We start from the raw sequence: 22,718 nt of genomic DNA, 5'->3' as shown, positions 1-22,718 counted from the left end.
TTACTGTGATTGGGTTTTGCTTTCATATCCCTATAATGGCATGCACTTTGGAGTATTTAGCATCAATTGGAGCACCTAGAACTAACAGTTTTCATGGAAAGGAAGCAAAGATATAAAGTCATTCTGTCCTCCTGTTGCTATGCACCAAACCCCTTAAGCTCCATTCAGCCCTCTGGGATACCCTCGTACTTCATTCCTGCTACTTTGCAACTCCATATCACAATACCACCACAAAAACTTTCTCTCCACCACATTTTAAAACTTCATTACACACTGCCTGCATATGAAGTCTATGTGCCCTACAAACTCTCACAGTATCCACAAGGCAGCCCATTTCTCACCACAGGTTGTCTGTGGGTTCAAAGGCACACAGTACCATGTTGCTCATGATGCAGTGTCATGCACAGAGGTCCCCTTGTCCCTGCCCCACTCCCCCCTCCCCACCCCATAATACCAATAAACACACCCAAGACAGTAAGTCCAATGACTCCAATATTCCTGACGCCTCGGTCGGGAAGATTGTTGACCAAACACTGGTAGGTGCCAGTATCCGACAGCTGAGTGTTGTTGATGAAGATGGAGGCACTGGTGGTTGGCATTGTCACAGCAAACCCCACTCGCCCATAGAACTGGGGTGCACCACCAAAGATCTGACCCCCTTGGTAGAGAATAACCTGGAAAAGAAAGGAAGGCTCAAACAACACTCTGCAGGAGCTGAGCAAGGAGGAAGAACAGCAAGCAAAACATGGGCTTCCAAAGCCAAAAGGACCAGTTACTAAAAGGTCTCTGAATAAGCAAACCTCATTATACATCCTAGCAATGGTGTTTTTTCCAAAACAGGAACACACTCTGTAGCCCATTTTATGTCGATAAAAATGTTCACAAAGGTAACAGACCAGAAAGATACTCAAATCTTCTGGTGTAGCTGGATTGGCAATACCAGCCTCCTTCATATGATAGTCATTACCTGCCTGGACAGGATCAATGTACAGAAGCAGAGGCTCTCTGCAGGTCACTGAATACTTTGAAGGAAAACATCTGTGGATAGTATCATTTTGAGTCTCCATCAGTAAGATCCTGCCATGATTTGACACTGCTTACTGAAGATCTTTGGGATGAGCTGAATGACAGGCAGTGCAACCTTTGAACCTGCACAGCCTCTGCCAGTCAGACTGCGCTCAGACCAAGTCCCTGAGGAGCAAGTATTCTTCAGTGCAGGTTCTCACACTGAATACAAAATGTGATCAGGGCAGTGTGACCCAAGAGGCATTTCAGAGAAATTGCATTCTTCTGTTGTCAGAGTATGTGGGCAAAAAACAGGCCAGCATATCTCAGGTTATGATTCGTGTGCCCACCATTATATACTCTCATTTGCTAGTATTCATATGAATGCACTTGCAAAAGCTACAGGCAGTGAAAAAATAAGAAGGGAAGTAAAAGGGACAATGAGTCTATGAGAAGTTATGTGTTAGAGGACATTTTACATAGATTTCACAAGTTAAAGCTGCAGCTACTCCCAGGCCCTCCAAATTCCACATCCAGTGCACCAAAACCTGGATTACATTTCCTGTGCTCTTTTGAACACACAAACCACCAGGGGCCCAGGGCAGCAAAACAGTATCACGTACACTTGCCCCAGCTGCACATCCGGACAAGGACACAATGTGCATCTGTTAACAAAACATTGAAGAAAACAGATTCATGTGATACCCAGAGAGCACGTTCAGCAGTGAAGGGACAATGAAGTTCTGGGACCACCGTGGACTCAGCATTGTAGAGGGCCTACATCCAGAATATGGTGGGGAACAGGAAAGCCCCAAGGAAGTACCTGCTCCTGTCAGAAAAGGCCTACCTGTTGAGGCTGGTTGGCGTTGGAAAGAGGAATGACCATCCAGATGACATTAAGGTTAGTGAGAGCAGCGTTAGTGGTGAAGGTGCAGGGCAAAACTGCTGTCTGGCCTCGGGCAACCTGGATACTCCCTGAACTGACTGACACCTCCAGGGGACACACCAGACCTGGAAAGAGAGGGACACACAAGTCAAGCATTTTAGGAGAAGGACACAGGTCAAAGCACTGCAGATGGTCCCATACACTTGCAGGTCACAACACAGTATCCCATTCCTACACAGCTGTACCATACTATATCAGTCTAAAAGGAATTATTTTCCTTCCTCATAGATCACTCTGCTCTCATGCAGACATTTTTTTACAGACAAATGTAGATATGTGGTCCTTTTAAATGTGGGCACTCTAGTTTCAGAGCCTCTGAGAACAGCAGTGATTTTTTTTTGGCAACAGGTAAAGGGTTATAAGAACAACCAAGTTGTCTCTAAGAGAAAGAGATGTTTTCAAACCCATGACTCTTAGTGATTCCCAACACCAGGGAATGAGAAAAAGAAACTGTAATATTAACCAAGAAACACAGTTCTCCTCCCACTTCTATGCCTCATAAAGTACAGCAAGACCAGAAGCATTTTAACAATATTTTTGATTTAAAGGGTTAAAAGTTGAAATATTTTCCAGTCCAATCATTTCTATTTAGGTGATGAAAAGTTACTATTGCTACTGGAGGATCTCATCAAATCTCATTTATTTTCCACCATTCACTTCTTTGCATTCCACATAGACTGCACAAAGATGAAAGCCTGATAAGCCCCAGCTTCCCAGTACAGCAGCTCAAGGCTGCCATTTTAAGACTCAAGTCACACAGGGAAATACCTCTGTTCCTACCACCAAAATCTTGTCAAATGAAACTAACCAAGGGGTCTCCACCATCACTTTAAGTAGCACTAAAATGCTTTAAACCATTTTTCTCCACAAAGTCAAAATACTGACTACAAAAAGCTATGTCTCTCTATGACAGCTCACCATTTTCTTGTTCAAAGCATATGGGAGGGTGCTGGAGAAGAAGGTAAGGAGTTTTCAAGCTCCAAGGCAGCAGCAGAATACTGCTAACATCCAGGTGCTGTCTGCAGACCACCCTATTCTCTTGATGAATCCAGGAAGGGCTGCCTGCAAAGTTTCTGTTTTCTGCCAAAAGACAGTGGTTTGCTGAAGGTGAAATGCTTCATGAGAAGAGTTTTCTATCTGAACTACCAAGATATCAAACAGGCTGATGTCTGAGGAAAAGGTGAGTGTCCCCACATGCTTGTCTGCTGAGATCCTTCCCAGACTGCCTAATGTAGGAGTGCAGCACCAGAGCGTGGAAGTGCTGAGCTTCAGACGCTACGAACACAAAGACTCTAGCACCTGAACAGCCTTCCATGTGTTCTGGTGTTTGAAGTGACTGCTCCAGAGTTGCACTACTCCAGGACTTGGCAAATACTCAGCTGCCTCTTCCAAACTTCCATTCCTCCATCCATATCTCCTACCTTTAAAAGCCCCACGTAGTTCAGGGAGGCTCAGAAATGCTTCAGAACACAGTCAGACAAAATTTCACTCTAACCTCTTCAAGTGAAGTTCACAAGTTTCTTACTTTGTGGGAAAAAAGCACCCCGAGTCTGACTTTCCTCATTGTCTTGGGACATACTTAAAAATATAGAATGTTTTGGAAACCCCTAGGGAAACAGATACTCTCCAGTGCTAACATCTCAGAGAATTAGGTGGCGGATAAGAAACAGCTGGTGGAAGCTTATTCCATCAATATCCTATGCAAGTCTGTCAGTAGCAAGCAGAAGTAAATAACTGGAAGAACCAGTAATAAGCATCACCTTTATCACAAGGCATCTGCCTTCCAGCTGTGTCTGAGGGCAACAGGCTGGGAATGGATTCGGACTCCTCATTTTCTTATGGCTGGCAAGGCAGTGGCAGTAGCCCAAAGCCCAGAAGTGATCCATGTCAACTTTGGAGATCTCTCTTGCTGAATGTGACTCCAACAAGGAATTGTCTTTTCTGCAGGCTGAAATTTGAAGGCTGTCTTGCCATGACTACTCATCCAGTCTAGCATCATGAATGTGCTAACCAGTGTGCAGGGAGTCACAATGATTTGAACATCTATTGGATTGACGTCTCTCTCCAACATGGTGCAGGAAGTTCTTCTGTTGTGTTGAGTGTAGATTTAATGAGATCCTCTCCATGATAAGAAAAGAAACTACTCATTCAATTTGGAACAGCACTGTGTGTTTTTCAGCCTCATTCCTTATCCCTTCCACTTTCCCTTCCATAAAAAACTCACACATTCAAATCCTTGTCATTCAGAAAAAGTAATACTTAAGTGTGAGTGTTCCAATTTACTGGAAAAGTCAGACTTTGCAGTTTGCTTTGCAGGATTGGTTACATCAATCACTCAGTCATCAAGATGATGAGGTTTTCTAATCACCCTCTTCCTACTCCTAATATTTATTATTAGTTGATTGTAAACATCCTGCAGAATAATAAAAACACAAAAATAGAACATGCATAATTTATTCACTGTAAAAATACTTTTTGCTACATTTGAGAACTTCGCAATGTACTCATGAGCAATTTTAAAGATGAAAGAAAGCACATATTCACTTTTCCCTGCCAGTACCCCACTCTTATGCTGCAACACCCTACAGCCCACACTGTCTCCTTTTCCTTTCAAGGCACCACAGCATCCCTTTTATTTGAATGTCATGGACCAGGGAAGCACTAAGGAGGAGCTGAGGTCTCCGTTCATTTCTCTTGTCAAGGGGAGCTGCTTTGAACCTGGCCTGCAAGATGAGCACCCCCCTACACACCCCACACTGTCCTATCTCTGCCTTGTTAAACCACCAGGCAAGCCAGGTCCTCAGGCTTGCCTTTACCTCAGGCAGCCCAGGGCATGCCAACTGCTCTTTGGCCCTTTTTTGGCTCTTTTGGTTTACAAGGCAGGTGGCACTCAGGACTCATTTTGTTAAGATGAGTGGCACCTGCAGGGCTACAGCTGGGGAAAACACACACAGCCACTTCTGACAAGGAAGATTGAACAAGGCAGGAGGGAAGGTAGGCAAACTCCTCCTCCAGCAGCATGAACAGGGAGGTAGGGTCGTGTGTTAGCACAGCACTGAGCAGGCTTTCCTTTCTCAGTGAGACAGCTGAAAGAGAAAAGACCAAACCCTCTTCAGAAGCTGCACCATCTCAAGACTACCAGAAAGTGTAACATTTACACATGCACTTGTCCATCCATGCAAGTATCTTTGTAACTGCATTCTTCCACACGTTTAACAGGCATGGCCAAAAACACAGATGGATGCACACAAAGTCACACACACTTAAAAACCTGTATGCCCAGGGTGACACCTGCTAGGAAAACTCAACCAAATGATTATTCGTGTTTAAACATTTCAAAATTGGGCATTGCAAAAATGTGGGTTTGTATTAATGCAAGAGGAGGGAGGCAGAGGAGAGAGGGGAAAAGAGATTTCAAATTTAGCATATCTATTGGGATAAGGATTTTTCAATGCAGCCTAAGGAATGAGGACTTCAATTCCCTTGAGTAGATATAAATGCAAATATAGATATATGCACACACATACAGACTACTAAGTCAAATTACACATAAGAGGTCAGAAAAATCAAACAAAGGATGCTGTAAGAAGTCTCCTTCTGCAAAGTTACACAATCCAGGTATTTTCTAAGCATTCAGAAGTTTAATGACTTCAGAGAGACAAAGAATCGATCACCACCAAATCATCTCTCAGAATTGGATTACAATGGCCATTACACCCTCTCTTGTGACTGCAGTCTCCTCCTTACTTAGTAATTAAGCAGCCCTGTAAGCAGCATGCCCAGAGGATGAGCAGGGTACACCACTGTCAGCAGAAAGAGGAATGGGCCCTTCCTGTACATAGGACACTTTGATCTTGGCTTGATTCAGCAAACAGTGTTCTCCTTTGATCCTGAGGCAGCAAGCTCCCATCACTAATTAGAAGGGATGCTCCATTTTTCTGTCCCCTATCAGCAAACCAGTCAGCAGAAGAATGTTTTGGCTGCAGAGGCTCTTTCAGAATTTCTTCACATTTTTAGGCTCAAGTAATTATTCTGGCAACAGAGCTGATTCCATTTTTGATGGCTTGCTGCTGCTGCTGCTTTTCCAAGTAGCTGCTTTTCCAGCTCCCTCCCTGCTAAGCATGAAGGAGTCAATGTAGGTAATTTATACATCATGACACAAGCACATAGGACACAGTCCCACAGCACACATTTCCCTCCCTGGTGGGTGTAAGGAGGAGTCAGATGCTGCCACATTTTCTAGCTGCCCTAGAAGGGTTGCAAGTTTCACAGAGCTTTCAGAATATACCAGATACAGTGAAGCTGAAAGATAAATCTAAGCACTTTGACTCATTCTAAGTTGTAAAAAAATGTTCCCAGCTCCCAGTCACTGCCACACCTTTCTTCCAGAGATCACCAGCAGAATCAGCAGCTTTTGGCACTCGCTAACAGCAAACTCCTGATACCCAAAGGTAGAAACCAGAGTACAGGTTCGCTCTGCAGTGCTGGCAAGGCAGGGAAGCAAATGGCCAGGGGAGGAAGGAGGGAAGAAGGTGTGAAAGGGATGAAAGAAACCCTCAACTGTGTGCATTCTGCATCTCCAGACCCCAAGGGAAAATGTGCAGGAATGTGTGTCGCTGTGGGGAAAATGAGAATAAAGCTTCAAGCTGATTCAGCTTGCATCCAAAACCCAGGGAATGGCTGGAATGGCTCCTGCCTGTCCCAGCGCAATTAGCAATCCTGCTGCCACATGCTGGGGAAGATACCTTTGGCAGTATGACATTTTGGGTCCCTTGTTAGAGAGGCAAAGATGAGGTCACACAGAAGTTTGCAGAATAGGGTAGAAGCACACTGTTCCATCTGGCAACCGCAGGCAATGGAGGGAGAAACTGCAGAGCAGTCTTTTTCCTGAGATGAAAGGAAAAGACAAGTTGCTGTGCCTTTTGCCTGCCTCACATCTCTGAGTCTGGGACCAAAGCTACCCCCTGTGCTAAAGAAGAGAAATGTCTTCCACCCTGAATGAGCTGAGGTACACTGCCAAGCCAACGCGCTGAGCAGCAGCAAAACCTACAGTCCAGGAAGGAGTGACTCACAGCAGGAGGGGACAGGAACAGAAGCAGGCAGTACACCTGCCACAGGACCTGCCTCTGCAGCAAACACTCAAAAGCCCCTGAAGGAGCCTGGCTTGCAGTTGCAAACACAGAAAACACTAAAGCCATCCAGCATGATGTGACAGCATCCAAACTGGCTGCTCAACAAGATGCTTGAATACCAGTCTTGCCCATTCTCACCAGGGACTGTGTATCCTGCTTCATTCTGGACGTGGTACACTTGCTAGTTCAGAGTCTATCTAACCAAACACAGTATTTACCCAGCCTAGTGTCTGGAGGCAGCTTGCAGTAGACTCCACCCTGCCTGAGGAACCAACATCACTAAGCACTGCAATGAAGCATAGATCTGAGTTTATGCCTAGCTAGACTATTTCCAGTTCATTAAGGAAATTCTACCCTGGAAAAATCTCCAGGTCCAAAGTCATTCTGCAGGGCAGGTATCTGGGACAGATTCACACTGTCATAGTAGACTGCATCCTGGCTCCAAGGTGCCCTAGCACAAATTTTCCTGGGAAGGATGCTTGGTAGAAACCTCCATGGAACAATAATAGTGGGAGAAATAGAGTGAGGAAGGAAGGGCTCCAGCAAACAATAGCCCCGCTGCCAGCTCACAGCAAGAGGACAAAGTTTGCTCCAGACATTCATAGGGGGATTGCTTCTGTGCCCCAGTTCGAGGGCACATGTTATGCAAGTGGCTGACAGGTCTAGCAATAGGATAGTAACCTGTGGGAGACAATGGAACAGTGTATAAGGCAAAATAATTTCCAACATTTTCCTTCCTATCTTTGCTGGCTCTGCAGGACAGACTGGAGGAAATAGCAGGAAAACCATCCCATCTAGCATGGTTTAGAGCAAGGTCTCTGTAAAACAGGTATTAAAACTATACTGATGCTAACTTTTCCTCTGAGATGTTTGTAGTGTTAGCATTCCTGTTAAATGCAGATCAATAGGCACCTTTATCCCTGGAGAAACCATCAGACACAGCTGGTGGTATCAAGTCATCCCCTCAGCATAGAGCCTCCCAAGTGAAAAGATCCATTTTACACTAGTAAGAGTAATCTCGGGATTGCTGCCCAACCTGTATGATATGCAGGCTAGCAGACACTAATCCAGGGAGAAAACACAGTGTTAGAGTCTTGAAGTTGAGCCCTGCAGTGTTTCTTGCCAAGAACTGGACTAGCTGTTCAGTACCTCTGGAACTGTGCTGATCACACTGACCCTTCTTGCTTGCCATTTATAACCTGAACTAGACAGAAAACTAACAGGGGAAAATTCCTGCTGACCCACTCCACTGTGGCCCCAGGTGCTGACTGGTGAGCAGCAGTCACTACCACCCCTGCCATCTTCTCTTTTGGAAATAAGTCTTTCTCTGCAGGCTAGCTGGGAGGAAGATTTCAAGCAACTGACTGATTGGGATGACATAGAGCATATCTCCCTGTGCTGACCTCCCCAATCTGCAGCCATAGACAGGATGAAGAATGGACCAAAATAAAAATGGCAGAAAAGCTTTCAGCTGCACATACTTCCAGAATTGTGTCTGTTCCCTTCCATGTCCTTGTCAGAGGAGCTGGATTAGCTAGTGCAGAGGTGGGAAAGGGGCTCTCATGACATACTGAGGAATTTGATTCTTTCCCTGTTTCTGGCACAGACCCCCTGGATCCTGCTGAGCAAGCTAGACAACTTCAGGTATCTTCAGAGGGTCCCCATTAGTGTGAGATCCTCATGTGCTCAGGTTTAGACCTCAAGAGTTTGATTTGCTGAACTGCTGAGTACTCGAACCTACTAGGGGAATCAAGAGGGGCTATGCTCTCCAGGTAGCAGAGTTCATGTGATGCTAAGCTCCCTGAGCACCTGAACTGTGCTTTTCCAATAGATCTTAATGCTTCTGTTTAATTAGTCACAGACTTGAAATGCAGAAGTTTTTGAACAGTGAGAAGAATATAGTGATAGAGCAGCTTGTTGGCATGTGCTCAGTGGGAACAAGAACTCAAATCTGGTTTAGAGACGCAGCCTCCATGGGGCCAATGACTCAAATGCTCCTCCCCAGTCCTGGATTCCTGCTGTGATCCCAGTACAGGCTTCTCTTATGTACTTCTATCAAGCCTTGCTGAAGCTGCCAGGAGAGCTGCCACCTTTGCAGCTCCAGCAAGCTGGGATGGATGCCTTGCATCTATCTCTGCTGCCTTGTATGCAATATGTGTGCAAGTTAGAGGCAGAAAAACAACTGCATTGTATTATAGCAAGATTATAAAAATACAAAGGAACATTGAGAGGAACAAAAATAGCGTCTACAATGACATTAGCTAGGATGAAACTAATCAATGGCTGTGCACAGGGCATGCGTTAATCCCCTTTCCATGGTGTAGTGTTGCACTATTAAGTACATTATGGGAAGTTTAACACTTCCCCCAGATGCATGCGGCACTGGCTGGAAACAGAAACTGCTGCCATCTGAGCTGGCAGTCCTTGAATTCACAGCATTTGCAGAGGACTCAAGGAGCAGCTGCACTTCAGAGGTTGGGGGTTTTTTGCTGTAGCAGATGAGCAAGGCCAGAGGGGACTCAGGGGGCAACAGGAACTCAAGAGCTCACTCATTTTTCCCCTAAATTGAGAGTGGAGGGGTGGGTAAGGCTAATTCAGCCCACTCTGTAGGACCATTTGGTGTCAATTTTGTCCATCCCTGGCTGTGTTTAGAATCAGAGTCATCAATGACTCGTACCCTGGTGCTCAGGTGGGCAAATCAGGAGCAGGCAGTCTGTCTACAGAAGACAGCTGAAGGCCACACAAGGCAGGATACCCAAGGTACAAACAGAGTGGTGCATCCTTGCAACAGGATGCCAGTCATTTCCCTCTCCTCAGGTCCTTCAAAGATGCCTGAAACACTATTATCCAAATAGCAGGCACAGACAAGGAGGAAAGCAAGAGTTTAACTGAGCACATAAAGTTATTTCTCTATCCTTTGTCTTTTACAAAACAAAAACTGGAAAACACAGTTCCTTTTCCTTCATCCCCCTACTCCTGTGATAAATCAGCTCTGGGGAATCCTGCTGCAGTAACTTAAGATGTCATCCTCTGCTATTTGCCTTGTTGCTCAACACAAAGTTATTGCCCCAAAGCCAGCAAAAGCTGAAAAGAAGCAGTTCCTCTACCTCACAGCTAGGAATTAAGCAGCATAACCTGCTGAGGAAGGTGTGGGCACATTCTAAGTTCCTTTGCCGTAAGGGGGGGAAGCTGCATTGCAGACGCACTGTCCTGTTCTGCTCACTGCTACAGCAGAGGCATCATCCTACAGTAATGGATGTCTAGGAATGGGAACATTTTAAATGACCACAGCCAGTTACTTTAGCTGAAGTGACTTGGGGATGAAAGCTTATCAAATGTTCCTATAAGTACATTTAAGGTAAGAAGCCCAGCTTGAGTTTGCAAAAAGCCTGCAGCAACAGCTCTGAGCTGCAGACTCACCCATTCATCTAGCTGGGATGCCAACATAAACCTCTCACATCCCTCCTCTTAATTATCTTACTGCTTGTCACAGCACATCAGAAATGAAAATTCACCTTTTACACAAAGATTGGTATCTATGTGTCCAGAAAGAGGGAAAATGCACGGAGCTGACTGAGAGCAGTGAAGGTACACATTGGCTTAATTTTCATGAAGCAGGTTGCAAAACCTCACTGAAGCCAGCTCTTAACATTTGGGAAGCTCCACCATGGGCAGCCCTTGTCCCTGAAAGCATCCTCAAGCATCCCTGTGGGTATTCTGTAACCACACCTGAGCCCACGCATGAAAACTACAGGTTGAGGCTGCATGGGATGAATTGAGAGCTGCATGTAACATGCTTACCCTAGAGTGGGCATCTAATTGGAGCTCTTGCCAGGCTCTAAAAGCAGAAATGGGCTTGAGTTCCCACCCTCCCTGATCCCATTTCTTTCCTGGTATTCTCCCAGCACAGCCCAGTCAGCAGAGATGTGTCACGCTGCGGATCAGTGCCAAGTGCAGGCACCAGCACGTGACGCTGCTGACACAGCAGCATTGTCTCCTTGTGGAGAAGGTATCCACTGGTGCCTCTACAAGAGAAATGGACCTGCTCCCAAGACTGGAGAACAGAGAATCAGGGTTAGGAACCTGAAATTAAAACAGGTCGGCAAAGCTTTACTAAGACACTCACTTCTATTTTCTGTTTGCCGAGACATAAAAAATACATTAACAGCCCAGCAGCTTTGTAAATGATTTATGGTCGAAAGAATAAATTTCTTCCTTCTCTCTTGGCTAAAAAAAAAATACAAAAAAGATTGCAACAGTGATAAACTGCTTAATAAGGGAAAACAACTCAAGGTTTAAATATATGCAATGGTATATTGAGTGGGAAGGACAGAGCCCATAAGGAATAAGATTAAAGTCCAGTGAAGGGAGCTGGCACAGGGGAAGGCAGGATGAATGGGTGGGCAGGCTGGAATATATAACTCATGGGGTGGGGAAAGGCAGCAGCAGCAGACAACCATCCTTAGGTCAAACTCCAGTACAAGCATCCCAGCCCATGGTTCATCCAACTGCTTTTACCCAAAGCATCAAGAGCTATGTCCACCCTCCTTCAAAAGGAGGAAGAGCAGAAGGTGATGAACAAAAAAGGCACAGGGCTTGCCCTATTAAACACAGGCTGGGTGAAGATCCAGGATGCTGCATCTTGTCTCCCTCCCTGCAGACACCACTGACATCATCCTGGAGTCCTCAAGGAAGTTCCCTGCAAGGGTGGGGTTAAGCTGGGCCAGACCAAGTTCAGGTTGGAGAGAGGGGATGAGGACAGCTTCAGGAAGGAGAGCTTTAGGGACAGGAGTGTGGGGCTGCAGTAGTAGAATGAAAGATGGTATTGGGGCTTAGGAAGTTCAGAGGACTGTGGGCAGTGGGGTTTGAGGATTGGAAATAGTTTCCAAGAAATAGCTTTGCTTCTCCAAGCCAAATGCAGGGGAGCTCCTCCAAATGTCTCTTAGGGCCATCTCACCAGTCTTCCCCTGTTACTGAAATATTCCAGCATCATCATCACCCCATGGTTGCATATGCTAGCCTGTGGGGGATTATGGTGGGGTCACCTCTTAACAAAGGGGTGCCTAAGACCCAACAAAATAAAATTAAATATTTTAAAATATTTGAAAAATAGAATTTAAAATATTTTAATATATTAAAATAAAAGCAACCCCCAAGGAATCAACCTCCCAAGCCCTTTCTGAGAGGAAAAGTTTTCATTAATAGACTGATCCCATTTTCCTTGAGGTCAGGAGGGACTGTCACCAGGGTGAGTATCAAATTCTTAAAGGATCTGGTCCAGAAAACCATAAGTTTTGGCTGAGCCCATGCCAACAAGTTGGCTATCTGCTTTCCACACCCATTTTGTGTCCTGTGTATGAAATGCTCTCAACCTGTGGAGTGCACAAGCTTTGCAAGTGGAAGGATACTTGGCCAAAGTTTGTTGCTCACCACAACTTTGAGCTGCCTTAACAGTTTTCCTGCTCTGTGACCTGACTGAGTCCTGCTTCACCAAAGCTGCCACCTGCATGGCCAGCAGGAGCCCATTTGGAGCCAGGGCTGCTCAACCAGACACTGATGCCTGGGTGCATTTGATATGTCCTAGAAATTCCACTAAAGGCAGGTAAGTCAGTGGAAATATATTTTTAAATATATGTTTAAAATTAGGCACATGTTTGAGTATCTTGCCAAACTGGGGTTTATAAAAAAACTCCTGTAGCTTGTTCATAGGTGAGAGAGCCTTTAAGGCTTAAGAATGTGGAAAATCACCATGAAACTTCCCTGTCTCCAAACAAGACTGATTAAAGCAAAGCAGTCGGATTGAAATTAGTTTACATGGGCATATTCAAAGACATTAGACTTCCATATCTTAAACTTCATTAATCCCAAACTACTTTGGATTTAAAATTATTAAAATCATTAAAAACAAGCAAACAGAAAGGAAACAAAAAAAAAGGCAAGGTCTTTTTCATTTAAATTGAAAGAAAGGAAAACTCAAATTTGTCTATTGCTCTGGCAAATGTCAGGTCAGTAATTGAATGTTTCAGATTATGAGTTGAGCTGTCTAAAAGAGGTTGTGAAAGGACCATTTTCCACTGGGAAAAGAAGAGTTTTCATTAAAATCAAAATAGATTGTAAGACTATCAACTTTGATGACATTTTCAGTGAGTGAAGACAAAATGAATTGCTTTGACTTCCTCATTTAATTATGGTAATATTGGGACACTTCAGTTCAATAAGGTAAGAACACTTTATTTCAATCCATTTAAACTTTTGCCATATATTTAGATATTACATAAATTCTGACTTTGCATAATTTTATGCAGTACCAGTGCAGTGAATACACACATGCATACTTAATATGCTATGGCCTTTCAACATCATGTGAAAAGTCTCTTTTCCCAGCGGAAATTTACCCTGATTTTTGGTCCTTCCATTACATGACCTGATCTCTCACTATGAGAAAATGAAATGAAACAGAGAGGGTACATTAGGACTTTCCTGCAATAAATGTCCAGTTTGTTACCTGCTTTAGCTACAAACAACTCCATCACAATCTTCTCATGGGAACACCAAGAGTGCTGGAGCTGTAGATGTTTCCATGTGAAGTTTGGTCCCCATGTGGTTTAAGGGAAGAGTGTCAGGCACAGAGACTTCCACACAAAAGCCACAGCAACATATCAATTTAAGCACTTTGCAGTCCTCTCCCAGAAGGAGAGTCACTCCATGCTCTTTGCCCTCTGGAAGTGCAATCTTTTCAACCTGTCTGCACCAAAACCCAAAGCTCTGGTGCAAGTGTTGCTGACTATAAATCAGTTCCCAACACTCCAGTCATTTGGGCTGATCATTCCCAGGATGTATGTTGGAAGCAGGACCAACAGATGAAATGTACACAGCCAGATTAATACAAATCTGCTATCCATCTGCTACGTGTCCTTTTGGCATGTGCCAGCACAGGGTGCAAAGAGAAACACATCCCAGAGCTGAGAGGCTCTCCCTGCTCATTGTGTACCTGGAGCTGAAGCATCTGCAGCTCTAAGCATCCAAGCCAAGATCACTGAGCCTGATTTTTTCCCAGATGCTGTGCACTTTCCCCTCCAGCCAGTGCCAGCCCTCCGGCACTCTAGTTGTGTACACAGCATCATGCTGAAAAACGCAAATGGCAGAAAGTTGCACTGGTAGCTCTAAAATATGCCAGGAAGAAATGCAGAGTCTCCATTCTGCAGTGAGGAAAACTAAGATGAAGTGAGGATATAACTCACCCAAACACCATGCAGCAGGTCAATGGCAAGACAGGAACAGGACTTTAGAATTTGATTCATGGGCCTTGCTCTGCCTATTAATCACTCTCTCCACCACTGTACTAAGTATTAGTATTGATTTCAAATTAACACACACACACACATCTTATCAAGGAGAAAAAAGAATAACCAAGAAGGTTCACTATGTTCAGCTCCATTGGAGGCCAACATGATTCTATAAGCAAACATTTTCTGCAAGCAGCCCTGGCCCAAAGCATTCCAGGCTAGGAGGAACAAAGCAGGCACCCTCACGGAACTATCAAATGCTCCAAACCCTTTGAGCAGCTTTTCAAAAAACACAGAGTACAATCATAACATGCTTGCAATGCAGAAAGGAGACTTTAGGAATGCAGACGCTGCTGTTACTGTACCTGACAATGCAGCTCCCTCCTTACCACTTTATTTTCTGATGCCAAGATCTGGAGTTAACCCCAGATGACCAAACCCCACAGTGCCATCTGATTTTATGCTTGCCCTCTCTTCTTCCCTTCCCATGATGTCCTGAATTCCCTTTTACAACAGCTGCTAACTTTTGCAGACATAAAACTGCTATGAGCTTCCCTTGTCTTTTAAAGTAAAAGTCTCAGGAAAACATTTTGCAAATTTTCCCTCTGTAACAGATGCAAGAAGTTGCTTATGCCCAAGCAGCACAGTACACAAATGCTCTGAACTAACATTTTTTTTCTGCACAGCTGGCTCAGTTTTTCACACAGATGTTGTTTCTCCTGCCAGGTCTAAAAGCACAGAGAGCAGCATTAATATGAAAGAGCCCGAGTGGACACTGGTTTAACAACAAGTTGAAAATTCCCCAACCACAGTTGGTGTGTTGGGTTTTCCCTTTCCTTTGTTTTTGGGGTTTTTTGTTTTGGTGGGTTTTTTTTGTTTTGGTTTGGTTTGGGTTTTTTTTTGCTGTTTGTTGGGGGGTTTTTGTTGGTTTGGGGTTTTTTAATCTATTTTTTTATATTTTATGCACCTAGCACGGAGAAAAAGGGAAAAAAAAAGTAAAACAGAACAAAATCCTAAGAAGACACTGAAGAAAGTCTTAGCCTTTCAGGGGTGAATTCCCTTTCTGAAATTTGAAACACGCGTTAATCTTTAATGTTAAACCATGGATTAAAAATTAATTCGAAAATCTCACAGTTTGGAACACTTACAAGTCCACTGCATTATTAAAATCTCAGATCAATGCTACTCTGCATAATGAAGTCTCCCCAAACTCTTTCTTTTCTCTTGAAGCCAAGAGCAGGTACTCACTGCTCTCCCCAGGTATCCTTAAAACTCAGAGAAACCTTCTTGTGGTTCCCAAGAGCTGGAAAAGGCTGAGCCCTGAATTTTACTTACTTTTTTGTGCTCCTTTTTGTTTGCCCAGAGGGTGAACCAAGGGACCAGGCAGCATGTGCAGAGGTGTTGCATTTTCCACAAGTATTTTTGGAGCCATGGCTCTCTTACCAGCTGCTGCCTTACAGCTCTGCAGGAAGCTGAGCAGGAGGTTTCCATCTCTAGAGTCTGTGCTACCACGTCATTTACCATAAGGGGTAAAACTTTCTCTTTAAGCATCACTGTTTTTAACAGCTGCCTCATCACAGTTATGCCAGCAATTACCATCACAAAACATCTCTCCTACACTCTTTTCTGCACTCTCAGGCTCGTTTCTGTCCAAATCCTCCACCTGAGACCATCCTCAGGAGGCTGCCTTCACCTGCAGCCAGCTGGGTCCAGGCCAGATGAACCACAGTGCCAGCTGAGGTGAGCGCTGCCCACGCACCTCCTGGGTGAGGAAGCTGCACGGGCAGCCAGCACAACTCTTGGAGGGGACTGTCCCCCTCAGGGAGGTGCTGATGCCTCTCTGACCCTCCAGATGCTGTCAGAGGAGAGACATCTCATCTGCAGTAAGGGCTGCTACCTGCTGTGTGATAGGTACAGTGTGAGAATGCATGGGCTGCACTGCCCCACATGTGGGCACCCCCAATATCACCAGGCTCTGGGTGAAAATGAAGCAATTTGTTCCTAGCTTTAAATCAGTGTTTGTATTCAGGGAGAAAAAGAAACAAATTAAAAAAAAATGCACAGAAGGGTTTAAACACCTACAAATCGCACTTATCTCTCCCTTGTTTATCATAACTTTTCCTGCCATAGTAGCTAATGGAAATAATAATAATCACTGTAGTAGAATCATGCTTTGGCTTCTTTCCCAGATTCTCCTCTTGCTCACCAGGCAGTAAAGTCATTGTATCACCAAAAGTTCACAGACACCTGGTTTCACAGGAGTGCCACCATGAAAGGTTTTGACAGCTTCCCATGGAAGCTGAGAAAGCAGAAGAGTAAAGGAGGAGAGCCCTTGACTTGGGGACAGGGGAGTGATAGGCAGGAGGATAAAAAATGGCAAATCTCCACTATATTTGCCAACAGTGTAAAGCAAGGAAAACAATAATTATGAATGAACAGACAATTCAGCACACAAACAGTCCTGCTCAGGATGCTGATGTGCTCTCCCAGCAGGATCTGAGCACCCCTGGGACCCAGCGGAGACAAGGATCAATGAGCCCAGGTGATGCCCATGCTTGGGCAGAGCCAGACATGAGCTCTCACTTTCTGGCTTGGTAATTCATCTTCCAAATCATCTCTCCTTCCATAAATTCAGTCTTCTACTTTTAAACTCATGTGCCCATCAAGTCAGATTACAATTAAAACTCTGCAAGTATGGCAAAATATATTCATGAACATCTGTTTGAATAATAAGCCTGAATTTGCTTCGACAGTATTCATCGACCTGCTTTCCTTGCCTTCTGCGAGTGCTCACACCACCTCTCTCCAGTTCAAAAATGACAACATGAGGCAGAGGCTGCTGAACACACTCACATAAACATGAAGATGATTTGCCTAGTGGAGGAGGGGTTTCCAGCCTTTGGTACACAGGCCCTTTCAAGGGTTGCAGGCTACTTCTCAGACTCCATAAAAACCAGCTAAGATAAATCAGCCTAAAGTCAGAAAGCTAAAAGTTACTTCGTTAAAGTCCAGCCTGCCACTGAAAAATGTGTATGTGGGCTTGAATGCTGGGCTCTGCAGTCTGTACCTGCTGGGAGAAGAGGGGTAGTGACTCCTGCTGAGGCCATATCTGCTCCTGTGTCTGGTGGCTCCCAGAGACGCAGAGAAGGATCCCTCTCACTCCTCATCCCTCTGCCTCCCACTCAGACTGCAAGTAGAACTGCTGGTGTAATAGCTCTCTCTCCCACACAGTTTGGGCAAAAAGATCCTGGTTAATGGGTAAGAGCAATTTCTTTTCTACCATAGGCCACACTGAGAGGATCAGAATGCAAGAATGCATTCATAAAGAACAAGAATGCAGGCAGCCACGCTGACACCCTGAACTGAGGGTAACCTCTGGCAGGGGAAGGGGAGTAGGCACAGCCTCTGACCTCTCCATCCATCTCAGCAGCTGTCCCAGCAGTACATCTGACTGCCTGACTCTTTTTGCCCGGCTGTGAATTGGGGCAGTGTCCCCTCAGCCCAAGAGTGCTTTGTGCTGCTTGGGCGTGTGGTATTGAGGGAAAGCAGGAGAAAAAGCAGAGAGACCAATGCAAGGAGCAGAGGCTTACTCTGAGGCCTAGATGCAGGTTGAACACAATAAATACTCCCAGAGATAGGTTGCAAGCTAGAATATGACCCTGGGGAAAACATTTGTTGAAGGGCAGAGAGGAATAAATGCAACAGTGTACACTTTATGGCTACTTATGGAGGTAAATCAGCATGGCTTAATATACACAGCCCACAGAGATACATGGAAAGGCTTCCCACCAGAGGCTTCTGCAAGAGCCCCATATCTCCACAGATAATTTGCTTATCTCTAAGCAGGATGTGGAATAGCTAAAGAACAATACAGCAGGACAAGAGTAGTCTCTGAGCAGGAAGAACCAAGAGTTTGAGAAAGACACTGGGTAAATCCTAGAACCACAGAAGCTCAGAAGGAGTCATCTGCTGTTGCTGCCACAGGAATGTTCTGTATGTTGACAGTAAACACAGGCCACAGGGAAGGAATTCAGCTCTAATGACAGGATGCTGTTGTGGGATGTTGTGCTGTACCGAGACTGGCACAAGGCTGTTGCCCATACAGGGATGACTTCCATCAAAGGAACAGCTTTTTAGAACTGCTTGCCTAGCTCTCAGTATAGGACAACCTACTGATATGTATTTCTGTACCCAAGTCATAAAAAGATGAAGTCTTTTCCAGGCTCTAGGAAGCAATACAACAATGGAGTAAAGCACTTCTGCTAGGCTGGAAGACAGCATTGCTCCAGAAAGCACATACAGCAATAATCCATAACCACAGAGGACAGATGGAGAAAATACAACTACCTTTGGAAATGGGAAATCTGTCATATGAAACCAAGCTTCTGTTAGTCTTTTGACAAGAACATTCCTGGCTCAACATAATTAAATGAGTTTTGTTCATACTTTTACTTTTAATCAATCAAGAAGAATGGTGGTGCTGCTGCTACATCCCCATTTCATCTAAAATGAAACACCAAGAATGGAGGTGTGGGATGGCAGTGGAGGGAGGGCACTGTGCAAGCTCCCTGCCATGACAGTACCTTCCTCCCCAGTGCACTAGAGCTGACAAGGCCATGCAGCACCAATTTGGTGTTTTGCATCCTCTGAGAAGTGAAAAACAGGAGGTGGCAGAGTGGCTTTCCCCCTGCTTTCTGGATGCTTGGGTTTCTGACAGATTTCTCTGTGAAGGGCTACCCAAAAGCTCCATGGAACTGGAGTGTCAAACGTGAACATTCAGCACTTAATTTGTGGTGCAAATCCTGTCAAACTCGATTGCGTCTCTTTGCCCCTGCAAGGCATCCCAGGCTCTCTCCAGTTCTGCAGGGGGATGAGGCTTTAAGGAATGACCAACTGTTAAAGCAAGCCTGCAAAGAGGCAGGATGCACAGCGTATGCTCCAGAGCCAGGCATGCCCTCTCCTCCCACCCGCCAGCTCTGCATACACGCACTGAGTGGTCAGCCAGGAATACACCCCAGGAGGCCTAATTAATGAACATATTTGAAAGCTCCAGGCGTCACTTCCATCCATCTTCCATCCATCAGGCTGGAAGAAATGAGTGATAACATTAGCATCTGAGCATGAGCTGTTAAGACTGAGCGAGGAAGGAGATGGGGCTGGAGGCACTACCTGGGAAGCATCCCAAAAGCACAAGACCCTCTGCAGGGCTCTGCCATACTCATCTGTACCAAGCACAAAGGTACCAGAGGGACAGGAGCCTTCTCATAATGGGAGTTCAGGCAGGATTAAGTGCGAACTCAAAAAGCACAGCAGATGCTTCTTTGTGCTCCCTGTGAAAGGAGAAAGTGATAATCATGGAAGAAGGAAGGTAGGAAATGAGATAGAGATGGGGAGATACATCAAAGGGACAGAAAAGAAACAGAAGAAAAATAGATAGAAAAATGCTAAAAGATAAATGTAGTACGCTTTTAATTTGCATGATAAAAATAGTTCTCTTTTCCCCACCAATCATCTTTATTAGCAACAAAATTTGCAGCGAGATCTCTGACTAGCTATCTAGCTGTGACAACAGCCAAGCTCTGTAACAAACTGCTCCATGGAGGCTGAAAACCCCATCTCAAGCAGTTTTAAATGCAGGGTATAGGGCTGACTGAGACTTAGCCTGCTACTTTGCTAAGCAGCACACAGACCAGAATCGTGGTGCCTGAACTTCTGGCCCCAAATCCGCTCTTATTTTTGGAGAGTGGCTGAATGAAATAACTGAGTTTCTATTTGTTAGAGTTTACCTACATAGTGCTCACCTGTGTCCCAGACCACAATCCACATATCACGGGCCTAAAAAGGTGCCCCAAGATCTCAAGCTTCTGCATGTTTCAACTGTAGGGACACTCTCCTGGAAATGTGAAGGAGGTCACAGAAAAAAAAAAAAATAGTTGTATAGGAAGTCCGCTTTCCCAGGGATCTGCAGCTTGTTCATCAATAGTGCATGTGTTGTATGCAGCCATGCTGGAAGGGACAAGCACCCCAGCGCTTCCAAAGTCCCTTCTCAACCCAGCAACACACATCCACACCAACATACAACACTGAGCCTGAGAAGAAGCTTATCAGACTGTGAACTCTGTCATATCAGGTCTTGGCTATGAGCAAGGAAGTCAATGGAACACCCTGGGCAGGGGAAGAGAATGGAGGCAACTCTTCTTTCCCACCTCCTTCACGACACTCCAGGGACAAGGTACATGGGAAAAGATTCCTCATTGAAAGACTTCTTTCTTGGAATATCTGCTGTAACCCAAATTCCAACCAGTAGCCCAATCACGGGGCCTGAGACAAGACCCAGCAAAGCCACTGCTTTTAAAAGGATGAAAAAAGCGGTGGATGAGACTGCTTTGTCAGACAGAGAAAAAGCATGGCAAAGAAAGTACCTGCCAAGAAAAAACATGTAGCAGCTCCCCACAACATTTTTGAGATATAGGCTAGCTCCAAACCCACAAGTATCTGTCCTCAGCAGACACAGCATGTGTCTTATGGAATATAAATCCCAATATTACCGGGTGGGACGTGCCTGGCCTCATCTGACCCTTGCTGCTGGACCAAAGGCGGCAGCTGTGATGTTTCACCTCAGAGATACCTTTGGCCGGCTGGGTGCTGCAGCTGGGCACTCGGAACAAATCCAGGCATAGTAGAAACTCAGTTTACCTCTGGTGGAAAAGGTTCAGGCGACAGTGAAGAGAAAAGGAGAGGATTCTATCGAAGAGTTTTAATCCAGAGTTTTATTCCAGGATGACAGACCTCTGAATCTTGTAACAGCTCCCAACAGAATCCTGACCGCATGGTCCCGTCTCCTTTTAAGTCCAGGGGACAGGGGGAGGGGAAGGCACAGGTGAGGCCCCAACCAGGTGGGAGGAGGGGAAGGCTCAAGGGATAAAGACACTTGGACAGGCCAATGAGCCCGGACCTGAGGGGCATCTTTTGAACTTCTGCCAACCACATGACACCTTTGCTGGAATGTTAAGATTGATGGACAGCTCTTAGCAGGAGGGCAAAGGGGAAAGGAGAGGTTGGCACACCTGAGGGGTTGGGATAGGTGAAACAGGAAATCACACTGCAACAGTGTCTGTACTAGGTTCAATCCAAGTAGCATGTTAAAACCAGCAAGAATGTCTTGCTGGAAAGGACATTGTGTGCTTTCCTGATGGCAGCTCACAGCGAGATCTGGGCTACTGCAGTCCCTCTGACTCTTACTCATGTTGAACAAACAGAAGCAGCAATGTTATCTCACCCTCTTTTGCCCATACAGACAAAATCCCTACACGCACTGGTTCAGGGCTATAATGTCAACCAGCAAGTATCAAAGCCCCAGCTCCCAACCAGAAGTAACAGAGCACCTCATGTGTGTGGGGCTGCTGTCCAAGGTACACATCTCTGACAGGTTTATTGGATCCTTATCTCCCACCTGCTGGCAGGAAGTCAAGGCACAAGAATTTGTGACCATGCTAATTCAGTATTTCTCCCTTACTGGCACAAGGTCTGGACACGGCAATCAGGAATATCTTATGACCACTTTTTGCTTCTAAGTCCAATGCTCAAGCCCAGATCTTTTGAAGGTGTTGTCCCAGAGAAACAACGGTTCACACTACAGTACAGGTCATGAGATCAGCACTACAAACGCATTGGGAAAAAGAGGCCTGCAAAGGACCTGCAGGACACAGCCAGCAGACATCACAACCCAGCCTGGCAGCCACAATAAGCTGGCAGGTGTGTCATGTTGGTGGGGGAATACAGGAGGCAAGCCAAGCAGAGATGGGCTGCACCAACTTTATTGTGGTTCACATGTCCTCAAGTACCTGAGTGCATCTCTTCATGGGTTTATATAAACAGCACTGTTTCCTTTGGATCTTCCTCTAAAACACACTGAACAGAACCAGAGATGAGTTCTCACCTTCTCTTCAGTGCAGTGTTCTAGCATGAGGGAACTGAGAAGGGGAACTGGCACAAGGACACATCTTCCTGTTGAACAGATAAAGCACTGAGATCTCTGTGGCCAAAACATTCTGTTCCTATTTGGGGCATGTACTGCTGCACCCTAAGGCAGCAGCCTCGTGTTCTCCTCATGCCTCCTTCCCTCTCAAAAATACCCCAATTCTCCTGTAAAAATATTTACCACCTCAATTTCCTTCTAAGACAGCTTTTACTTCGCCCATGAAAACACAAAAAGAAACTGAGCTCTGATAACCACTGCACCCTTCCCTTTACTCTCATCCTTTCCCTTAGCACAATTTGAAGAGTAATGACCTGAACCAACCCCAGCTTAAGACAATGGGTGTCTGTGTACTGGCTTCAATGGAATGT

The 22,718-nt window shown here is 45.3% G+C and overlaps 1 protein-coding gene across 2 annotated transcripts in view; it reads right to left on the bottom strand.

The window, feature by feature from the left end:
- IGSF11 (immunoglobulin superfamily member 11) overlaps window positions 1-22,718 on the bottom strand; it is a 105,242-nt gene that overhangs the window by 5,448 nt on the left and 77,076 nt on the right. For both annotated transcript variants that reach the window (XM_036381954.2, XM_054518618.1), the window contains exons 2-3: window positions 1,853-2,016; window positions 467-674 (exon numbers count right to left, since the gene is read on the bottom strand). In XM_036381954.2, the coding sequence (XP_036237847.1) occupies window positions 467-674; window positions 1,853-2,016 (372 nt within the window). The remainder of the gene's footprint in view (window positions 1-466; window positions 675-1,852; window positions 2,017-22,718) is intronic.

Source organism: Molothrus ater, chromosome 2, assembly GCF_012460135.2.
Source record: "Molothrus ater isolate BHLD 08-10-18 breed brown headed cowbird chromosome 2, BPBGC_Mater_1.1, whole genome shotgun sequence".
In the NCBI taxonomy this organism is placed as follows: domain Eukaryota; kingdom Metazoa; phylum Chordata; class Aves; order Passeriformes; family Icteridae; genus Molothrus; species Molothrus ater.
Note: the sequence above shows the minus strand (reverse complement) of the source record. Positions and strands in the feature narration are given on the sequence as shown.